This window comes from Mesoplodon mirus (assembly GCF_964341445.2).
Source record: "Mesoplodon mirus genome assembly, chromosome: 15".
Taxonomy (NCBI): Eukaryota; Metazoa; Chordata; class Mammalia; order Artiodactyla; family Ziphiidae; genus Mesoplodon; species Mesoplodon mirus.
Window position 1 is genome coordinate 33,213,553 of NC_138991.1, and position 10,785 is coordinate 33,224,337.

At 54.7% G+C, this 10,785-nt stretch overlaps 1 protein-coding gene and 1 long non-coding RNA gene across 3 annotated transcripts; one reads left to right on the top strand and one right to left on the bottom strand.

Moving 5' to 3' along the window:
* Nucleotides 1-540: 540 nt before the first annotated feature.
* On the bottom strand, nt 541-10,770 carry PDAP1 (PDGFA associated protein 1). Of its 2 annotated transcripts, XM_082644671.1 has the most exons (7): nt 10,617-10,770; nt 6,994-7,085; nt 5,484-5,594; nt 3,462-3,583; nt 2,360-2,511; nt 2,101-2,169; nt 541-1,265 (listed from the first exon to the last, which is right to left on the bottom strand). In XM_082644671.1, exons 1-7 carry the CDS (start codon nt 10,627-10,629, stop codon nt 1,207-1,209), a joined length of 618 nt encoding a protein of 205 aa, XP_082500797.1. In that variant the 5' UTR covers nt 10,630-10,770; the 3' UTR covers nt 541-1,206. The 2 variants fall into 2 exon arrangements, with proteins under 2 accessions (XP_082500797.1, XP_082500796.1); XM_082644670.1 differs by lacking the exon at nt 2,101-2,169 and having other exon boundaries at nt 10,617-10,719.
* Nucleotides 1,277-4,958, top strand: LOC309816867. The gene is made up of 2 exons (XR_014296069.1): nt 1,277-2,036; nt 4,401-4,958. It is a non-coding gene; the product is annotated as an uncharacterized lncRNA (long non-coding RNA).
* Nucleotides 10,771-10,785: the final 15 nt, after the last annotated feature.

Consider the following 10,785-nt stretch of genomic DNA (forward strand, 5'->3'; position numbering starts at 1 on the left):
AGAGACAGCTCAGGCTACACAGCTCCCCTTAGTCTTCACCGAGTCCCTCCCTGCCTGGCGCCCATTCGCCTCTCAGGACCGCGCGGAGGGCACTGCTATTTAGGAGGCGGCGCCCCTCCTGGAGGGGTGCATAAGCAGAACAGGCGCCCACGTGACTGTGCTAAACCTCGGCTTCCCCACTGCCATCCCACCATGAATGAGGTAATGCCTAGCAGTCATGCTGGGTGTTGGGACGCTTGCTCCCAGCCCTGAAATCCTGAGGCTGTCACCACCAGGGGGCACCAGGAGGACAGGATGCTATGTGCTGTGCACAGGTCCCTGGCCCCTCTGGCCTGAGGTCCCTCCTTGGTTAAAGGAGTCGGGAGGGGGCTAGCTCCTGTATCCTGAAGTCTCTCCCAGCTCGGATGCCCGGGGTCCAGTCCCTGTACCCGACTGGTGCCACCCGAACCCTGGGGTGGGCCTGCCTGAGAGTGACACCTTGTCCTGCTGGGTGAAAACAGCCCAGGCATGGGGGCCCAGAGACAGATCACAGAACCAGAATTACGATAACGTCAAGTTTAATTTGCCAAATATACAAGTTGGACTTCTGGAGCATGTTCTGCCTGGGTGCTACACAGTAAACAGGTTTCTTGAAATGATCCATGGGCAGGGTTAAGAATGGGCCCAGGGCCTGGCCAGAGTCGGGGGTAGGGAGTAGGGTGGGAAGGTCAGGGGCGAAGCCTCAGTCAGAAGGGACTGGCGGGGGATGAGCCATGACCCTCAGAGACCCAGGGCCCGGGCTCCCAGGCGACAGCCCCCCAGTCGGGCGCCCGGGCAACACAGGGGGCCGTCCATCACAAACTTGTCAGCAGCTACTGTGGCTCAACTGCCCCCTGCCCCGCAATCGACCAGACAAACGGAAGCTCTTCTTACCCCACCTCCCAGGCACCCCCCAACAAGGGTTCTGAATTCTAAAAACAGCCAAACATTCAAATGGTTACATATGAAATGCTGTCCTGCATCTTTCTGTCTCAAAGATAGCAGCTGCCCCCTCCCCCCACCCACCATCCCCCCAAACGATTTCTGTGCCAAGATGAAGAGGAGCCATGGGGGGCTCCTCGCCGCGAGGGGCTGCTGCAGTGGTGCCGGCGCACAGGGTGGGCGAGACACGGCAGAGGTCCTGGCAGCACGGCCCCGTTCCCTGCTATCTCCTTCCCACAGGCCGTGCTACTTATTCAGGGAGAGCGACTGCATTCGTTTTCCTGACAAAGCTGCATCATCTTTTGCTGAGGAGCAGGAAGGGAAGGAGTTACAAGACAAAAGCACTCCTCCATATACACAGCCCCGCACACCCCCGAACCATAATACAACTGTAGGTCTGAAAGGCCTCAGACAACATTTTGTGCAACTGGTTCAGCTGGCAGATGAGGAAGAGACCCAGGGAGAAGGGCCCGGCCTGACGCCCTCCCCTGGAAACCACCAGACATTCTCGTGGAGTCTGGGTGGCTGCCCCCTCCACAAAAGCCCACCAACACACAATCTACTGAGCAAATGGAAACTCTTCTTAGCCCACCCCCCAGGCAGAGCCCTGTAATTCCAACCTCTCCCCGTGGATTCTGAACGTTCAAATAGTTACACATGAGGTCCTTTCCTGCTTGAGGTTTGTGAAAAGAACTACTAGTGGGAAGTTGAGATTACCGGGTATCTCCAATGTGGTGACAATGCCCTGGGGCAACTGATTTCCCATCTCTAGGCCTAGAAGGCAGGACAGCAAGATCCCAACATACTCATGGCCCCCCACATACGGAGAGAGGAGTGCATGAGGCCAGAAGGTCGAGTCAAATGCTCCTTTAAAGCAGACCGGCTCCCCACAGCCAACCTGGCCTGGAAGAATTCCTACCACCTTTGGCCCCAGTGGAAGGAAGGAAGGGGATAAGAGGGACACCTGGGCCAGATTTCATCTGTGACATCCAGCTGAAATATGAAGAGCTACCCAAAGCAGCTCTCCAGGCTACACAAGACACCAGAGACCTTAGGGGAACCTTCTAGCCTCTAAGGTAGGTGCATCCTGAGGCCTCCCTCAGACGCTGTAGACAGTGCTCTGCTGAGATTCAAACTCACATCTGACTCCGCTGCTGCTGGACCTTCCTAGCATCCTGGGAGGTGGCGGGCAGGAACACCCACCTCCATCTGACAGTGAGAAAGGCAGGCAGACAGGCACGCACGTGCACACACCCCCATACCACCCTCCCCACACACACGGTAGGCCTCTACCGAACAGTCTGACCCCATACCACTTCACGACAAGGACACTGAAGTGCAGGGCTTGGTGGCCTGTCCAGAACCAGTCACGCTGCCACACCAGTGGCTCAAGACTTACCTTTCCTCTCTTCTTCTTTCTTCCTGGCAGCCTCCTCCCGCTGTTTCCGGATGATCGCCAGCCGGGCAAGGTCGGCCTTGGCTTGCTCCGTCTTCCCCGCTAAATGCATTTTCATGTAACGCTCTTTTGCTTTCTGCTTCTCGATTTCTTCTCTGTTTGGGTAAAATGGTGTCACAGGGGCCATCTTCCCCACCATTATCAGCTGAGCTGGATGTGGGAGCCAGAATAAAGCCCAAGCACTCAGGCCTGGGCCCTAGCTCCGTGTGCCTCCTCCTTGATGGACACTCAGCAAACAAGCCAGCAGTGGCTGTCACTCTGCAACCTCAGAGGGGGTTTCACTGATGAGAAAGAAGCTGCTGGAGGGGGAGACTCTTCAGCAGCCTCCAATCACACCCCAAGCTTGTCAGCCTTCCCCACGGGGTTTTCAGAGATCCCCCTCAGCTGTCACGGAGTCAGCACAGCAAGGTGGATTTAAATCGAGCAACCCAGTCAGGAGAGAAATCAGGGTGGCTTTTCCTAGTAGCTTTCAACCTCCTATAAGGCCCTTGATGTCACCTGGTGGCCATGAAAAGTCAGGGAACAACTTGTTGAAGACCAGCTGTGTGCAGGGCACTGTAGCACTCGGTGTGATCCTTGCACAGCCTGTGAGGGAGCTCTCTGCAGCTCCATTTTCACCTGGGACTCAGAGAGGACTGGGGCAACTGGTGGACCTCCCTGCACAGTGCTGGACGGCACAGGCCCCCAATTCCCTCCCAATCCCTATGGCCACAACATCAGGATGGATGCAGGCCAAGAAGGGTCAGATCAGGCTGGATAAGGGAGGTATCCCTGGAGTGGGGTGCCCTGGAGGAAGGGGCTATAGCATAATTTCTGTTTTTCCTGCTATGCTTCCACTGGGGGAAAAAATTCTGTTTTTTTGCTTTGTTTTTTGGGGGAGAAGCTTCTATAGGGCCTTTGGGAGAATGAGATGACAGAGAAATAAATACCGGAGCCGGAGCGCCCACCCAGCCACTGGGGACCTCAAGAGCCCAGGAAGCAAGGGCAGAGGAGCTGGGGGCCTCAGCCCCTGGCCCAAGTCACAAGGCTCAGAAGCAGAGGTTACCTTTCTCTCCTTGAAAGTTCCTTGGGCCCGTCCAGGTCCAGCTGTGTGACCTTTTTGGTTGTCTGTGCCACCCGGTTGGGGTTCTCAATGTCAATGAGCCCTTCTACACCTTTGCGCTTTTGCTAAGATAGGACGAGAAGCCAGCTGTCGGAGAAGTTTGGCCTGCAGAGCCCCTGAAGGCCACTCCCCATCTCCACACCCTCCTGGACTAGGACAAGCTCCTGCTCCACCCCCAGGCCACATGACTCCTGGCCCAGCCTCATGGTGGGAACAGTGCTCAGGGGTGTCTTCACCAGCTGGGGAGGTGCTGGGGAAGTGAGTGCGGGTGACCAGAGCCCATCCTGTGCCCAGTCCCGGCCACCAGGGATCGTTATCCTAGTTTCACAGGTGGCAGAGGCCAACTCACAAGCTCTCAGCACAGAGAGTTACTCCCTCGCTTCGAGCTCAGCCTCGGAAAGCAGTTTTCCATGGAACGCCCCGCCTGACTGCAACAAGCCATGCTGGGTCCCCACAGCAGGGCGGGCCAATCCCTAGCCATCCGGGTGACGGCGGGGAAATGGGACTTGGGAACGAGTCACACGGTCTACAGGTTTGGGGAGGCGGCACAAGAACCTGGAGCTCGCGCCTCCCACCTGCCCTGGGGAAGTTCAGAAAGGAGTGAGAGCACAGGTGCTAGACGTAACAGGTTCGATCAAAGTTTCAGGCCCTGTCAACCCAGCTTTTCTCTTTAAGAGACCAGGGAGACAGCTTCCAAACGCCAGTTAATCTGAGCACTGCACAGAGATCCAGGCACCTCTACCCAATCAGCTACACGTATACACCTCCACCCGGATACCTGACATCACAAATTTAACTTGTCTGAAACAGAACTGGAGACTCGGCCCTCACCCACCCCGTTCCTCCCAATCCTAAGAACAACCTTGTTTTTCTTTCCCTCAGCAAACCCCGATGAGTCTACCTCTAAGACATGGCTTGAATCTGCCCACTCCTCTCACTGCCATTGCCACCAGCCTAACGCAGCCACAATTTCTCATCTGGATACCTGCTGCCGTCTCCCGGCTTCCACCCTTAACACCCTACAACTCACTCTCGGCAGAGGAGCCAAAACAATCTTTTAAAAGCAAATCTGGGGGCTTCCCTGGTGGCGCAGTGGCTAAGCATCCACCTGCCAATGCAGGGGACAGGGGTTCGAGCACTGGTCCGGGAAGATCCCACATGCCGCGGAGCCACTAAGCCCGTGCGCCACAACTACTGAGCCTGTGCTCTAGAGCCTGCGAGCCACAACTACTGAGCCTGCATGCTGCAACTACTGGAGCCCGTGCACCTAGAGCCTGTGTTCCGCAACAAGAGGAGCCACCGCAATGAAAAGCCCGTGCACCACAACGAAGAGTAGCCCCCGCTCGCTGCAACTAGAGAAGCCCACATGTAGCAACAAAGACCCAACACGGCCAAAAATAAATAAATAAATAAAATCTATTAAAAAAAGAAAAAAGCAAATCTGGTCATCTCTGTCTCCTACTTCAAGGCCTCTGCCAGCTGCCCACTACCTACCACAATGAAACCAAAACCCTTCAACAGCCGCACAGGAGCTGCCCTTGCCAACCTTTCCTCCTTCATTTCTCACCACGCCACTTTGTACCCACCAAGTCACGGCCCCACTAGCCTCTCTGTCCCTTAAACTTGCCCAGGTTGTTCCCACCCCAGGGCCTTTGCCCTTGCTAACCCGGCTGCCCCGACTACTCTGAACAACAGTTTTCACACAGCTGGCTCCACCTTGTTTTTCAGGTCTCAGTTTAAGTCACCTCCTCAGCACACACTACTCCAAGTACCCTCGATCACGGTCTGTCTTATTCATAATACTTCTGGCTGCTTGAAATCATACTGTTCATTCATTCCTTATCATCTGTACCTCCCTATTATAATGTAAACCCTTAAGAGCAAGGACTCTGCATGTACTACTGGGACGGGTAATGTTTGCTGAACGGATGAGTCTAGGTCCCAGGCCCCCCTCAGACTCAGTACCTGGTAATCATCTTCTTCATCCTCGCTCTCATCTGAGTCTAGGGATTTTTTCTCCTTTTTGGGGTCACCTGCAGCCCCATCTCCACCTTCTTCTCCTTGTTCCTCTTCTTCCTGTTTCAGAAATGGACAACGTGAGGTATCAAAAATGCAAAACAAACCCCCAAGACTGTGATCCAGCCGCCACCACCCCCAGACTGTGGACCTTGAGAAATTAGGCCCCCAGAAGGCTGGGACCAAGTATGATTAGAGTCCTACTCTGCCATGCTAGCCCCCAGTGGGGGACCTGCGTCAGAGGCAGCCTCTCCACTAGGCTCCACAGCCTGGAAGCCAATTCCAGTCCAACCACCACCTCGTACAGCCGTAAAAAGCCCTGCTCCTCTTCTCAGCCCAGGTACCTCAGACAACCAGGGTGAGCAGCTCGTCTCCTAGGGTCCAAAGGATGTGGCTGTGGGGCTGGAAAGCACAGGCCTGCTCAGCTTCCCTCCCGCTCTCCCTGCTGCCACGTGGAGCTGCCAAACTGTCCTCGCTGTCCTGGGCAAGCCCCCTGCTTTCCACTCTCAGTCAGTGGCAGGCCAGCCACTCCAACCTGCCCACACAGAGGCCCGGCTGTGCCAGCTTCCCATGACAACACCCCGGCAGGCCGCTTCCCTCTACCTTTCTTGCCTCCCAGCCAAAAACATCCCTTACAAAAACCATATGACCTTTGCCCCTTAGCACCTGCCCGCACACTCTCCAAGGTCCTGGTCAGCCTCCGGTTCCTCCACCAGGCCCTCCCCACCACCCCACGCCACCCCATGACCCTCTGATGGGCATGAAGTGTCAGTCTCCCTGACACTTCACAGCCATGCCCCTCATCCAGCCTGACTGTGCTCTCTTTGGCCCTTAGCCAGGTGAGGATCCAATGGTGTGGTAGGGACATGGACACCAACGATGGAAACACATTCTGTTTCCTGACAGTGGGCTGGAAAAAGGACTGGGGGAACAGAATAGAGGGACCGCCTAAGCTTAGACCGGAGGGGGAAGGGTGGGGAGCATCAGTGAGAGTCACGGAGGAGGGGATGCTGAGCAAGGTCTGAAGGAACGAATGGCACTCTGCCTGCTGGGGGGTGTGGGAAGGCAGGGCATCATGTCACAGCAGGGCTGGCAGCAGTCCTGCATGGCTGGAGCACACAAGTAGGGGTGCTGAGAGCCCGAGCTGCAGACAGGCAGAGCTGGGCAAGGGAGAGAGGAACAGGAGCAGGAACACAGGACCACGAACAGAGACCCACCAAGGCACCTGCTACTGAGTGGACAAAGTTCTAACTGATCCAATCAGAGGATGGCTCTCCTCTTGACTCTCCAAGGTTGCTCTGGGACTCCCATCTCCTACCTGCTGCCTGTCCCCTCCAATCGAACCTCAGGTGCTAGCTTCTTCTTGAGAATGGGTGGTCCTTGCCTCGCCTCTCCAGGTGCCAAAAGCGCAGGGTGCCACCCTGGGCTACTGGAGTGGCCCGGACAGGCACGTACTCACCCTGGCCTTCTGCTTTTCAGCCTGGAGCTGTGCGTCGATCTCCTCGGGGCTCGTGTACTGCCTTGCCCGGCCTTTGTGGCCTCCCTTTCTCCCTGCACAAGGATTGGCAGTTTAGGAAGGCGGGAGGGAAGCAGCTTCCTCGATTGCCCTGGGCCCCAGGCTGTGTCCTGCTTGAGGTGCTCTCAGCAGAGGCTGCAGACCTCACGTACCCCTCACCAAGCACCACCCAAACCCATACCCTCATGTGTTCAAAGGGACAAAAAAGGAAACACACAATCACCTGATGCAGTACCAAACCATGTACTGGATGCAGAATCCCACCACTAAGACCTGAGGGGAGGATCTGGGGGAGGGTGCACCACATGGGGTGACTGGCTAAATCCCCTGGTCCCTTTATCCAAACACAGCGGACTCAGATGCAGTCATGAAGAACATGTTAACACTCGCCCCTGCTGTTACAACAGTGCTCTTTACTTGCAATGTTCTGTCATAGCTATGGGCTCATTTCATCCCCAGATTAAACCTATGGCACACGATCACGGCTGGTCCCACTTTACAGACAAAGGAGACTTGAGACTAAAGCAGAGTGGGGAAGAGCACAAATGTTGGGGTCCAATCCTTGAGTTCAAATCTCAGCTCTACCACTTAATAGCTCTGTGACTTTGGGCAGGTACTTAACCTCTCAGAGTCTCAGCTTCTTCGTCTGTGCCCCTACCACCTAGAGTTGTTGTGAAGATGGATTTGTTAACATATGTAAAGATGTTGGCACAGTGCCCAGCACTGGATAAGCACTACAAAAATGGTTGCTATGACTGGTACTCTTCTAATATAGTACCTGGTGCGGAAAAAACCACAAAGCCACTGGTCACATCGGCGATTTACTACAGGTGTCAGGGAATATAATAAGATACTTCACGTTCACCTAAGTGCTATGTATGGTAGAAAGAGAAAACTTAAAACCTAGAAGGGAAAACTTTCTTGTGCTTGGACTAAGAAACACAACTAGCAAACAAAGTTATTTAAAGTTGAAAATAAAACTGACTACCTTCTAAGAGCAAAAAATGTGACTAGCAATTAAAGTTCATCACAGAGAATCAGCTTTACAGTCTGACCCTCTTGAGCCAAGACACTAGACTGACCCCTGCTAAAGCCATCAGCCAGTTTTACAGAAGGGCAGCACCCCCTCCGCTGGTCCTGGAGAACGCTGGGGTGGCTGTGGTCTGGATCCATTTCCACCTCTCCTGGAAGCTGCAGCCCACCAGGTTTCTCGTGACTCTCTCACTGAGAGCAGAGAATCTGTAATTAGGCAGCCAGAGCTGCTCTGGACTCCAGAGACAGTAGCAGAGACACTGGCCTCCCCTGATTTCCTAAACAGCAGCTGCAGAGCCATAACGGGCTGCTGCAGACCACACCACCCATTTTTAATGACTACCCAGGGTTCCCAGGGGTGTCTCAGTCTATGTTCATCAAAGTTCTACTGTGAGAGATCAAGTTTGCCATCCAAAAAGCCAACATCTTTTCTTGCCCTCTTAATACTCTAAGTAACAGAAACAACTCAAAATTGACTACTATCGGTTCTCATCCCCCACGCTTGGCTATGCGATAATGATCTCAGCTTGGTGTACAGTAACTCTTATCAGAAGCTTTCCATGCCTTTAAAAATACTTCACAGGGGGCTTCCCTGGTGGCGCAGTGGTTAAGAATCCACCTGCCAATGCAGGGCACACGGGTTCAAGCCCTGGTCCGGGAAGATCCCACATTCTGCAGAGCAACTAAGCCCGTGCACCACAACTACTGAGCCAGCGCGCTACAACTACTGAAGCCCACGTGCCTAGAGCCCGTGCTCCGCAACGAAGAGAAGCCGCTGCAATGAGAAGCCCGCGCACCGCAACGAAGAGTAGCCCCCGCTCGCTGCGACTAGAAAAAGCCCGCGCGCAGCAACGAAGACCCAACAGAGCCAAAAAAAAAAAAAAAGCTTCACAGGTTTCATAACAGAAACAAGAGTTGGTCCTTGGCTCTTGGAGAATTTTATACTATTACTTACATCTTCATGTTCTCTCTCTCTCTCTCTCTCTCTCCCTCTTTTTAAAATATTTATTTATTTATTTGACCGCGCCGGGTCTTTAGTTTCGGCATGTGGGATCTAGTTCCCTGACCAGGGATCGAACCGACCCCCTACACTGGGAGCGCAGAGTCTCAGCCACTGGACCACCAGGGAAGTCCCTTCATGTTCTCTTTTACTTTTCAAGCAAATTAACACAAGCAAGAAATGTAAACCTTATCTGCCCATAAAGCTTTCACAAGCCAAAAAGCCAAGTCGTTTAAACAAGAATCCATATTTAGGATTTTCTAATTGTAAACTCCAACCTTGGCTCAAAGCAACTATTAAGTAGGACTCTTAGAACCAGAATTCTGGAGCCAGAAAGTACCCTTAGCACCCCTCCTTTTGCAGAACAGGAGACTGGGGAACACAGAGAAGACAAGGCTTTTCCTACCACAGAATAAACCAGTAGAGAGCTAAGTTTAAAGAGATTCAACTCTGTAAACCCCAATATCTCTGATAGTAGAGAGTCAGGAAATCATTTAGGTTTGTAAAAGCTCCAAGCAGATCTTCCTGTGGGCTGACGCATCTTAACCAACATAACACACGAGCAACCAATATCAACTGAACATCTGCTCTGCGCCAGGAGCCAGCCAGGCACGGCGAGTGCTCTAGTTTTACGACCCCGACCCAACTCTCCAAGCTAAGGGTTATTTCCAGATGGGGAAAACAGGCTGGAAGAAGTTAAAGAACTTGTTCAAGGCCATAAGGTTAGACAGTGACACAGCTGGGCTTCGGGTCGAGCACTATTGACCTTAAGGGGGAAGCGGATGGAGGATGGTCTACAACGTACTGGGAAGCCATGGATCCTTTACGCTCCTGGCCAAGGAACTGGCAAAGTCTAACGACTAACAGTAGTTAATTATTACGGGGCACTTAGCGACTATCCAGCACCGCGATGCGCTCTCCACGTGGGTTACCTAGTTAAAACCTCGCGTCAGTATTGTGAGGCAGGTACAATCACAACCCCACCTGCAAGTGAGAAAACTAAGACTCGGGGAGGTTAAGCGACTGGCTCAAAGGCACACATCGAGCCGCTCGAATAGGGCAGTCAAAGCTAGGCCGGCCAGGCTTAAGAGCATCAAGTTAGGTCGCAAGAGGCAGGCCTGGCTCGCCCAGAACCCAGGAAGACCCACGTTTTACGCGCGAGGCAGGCGGGTCCGGCACCGGCGCGCGATGCGGTCGGTGACTCAGTCCCCAGCGAGCCTGAAACTGTGAGGAAACTTCAGACCCCCCAGGCCGGGAGAAGGGCGCCCTAGATCGGCCTTCCGGGTCGCCGAGGACCCAGAGCCTCCGAGTCTCCTCAGACCCCCGAGGGAGTGGCTCGAGGCCACTACGCTCTTCAGTTTCCCCAGCGGGACAATTGGGCTTCGAGGCCCAGGCCTGGCCCTCAGCCCGAGCGGACGTCCTCCCTCTGTGCCGCTCTCCGAAGCGCTCGCGGGCTGAGTGGACAACGGGAGCCGCACTCGGGCTGCTCCTCGAGGCCCGCGTGCCACGCGTGCCACGCGCGCCCGCCCCTCACCTCCTTTAGGCATCGCGGCTCCGGCGGCTGCGGCGGCGGCGCCTCGAGCTGACACCGGAACCGGAAATACCTCGGGCTCGACTTCTTCCGCCCGGCCAGTTCCCCCCCGGCCCCGTCCCCACTCAGCCCGCCGACGCCGCCGCCGCCGACGCCGCCGCCGACGCCGCTA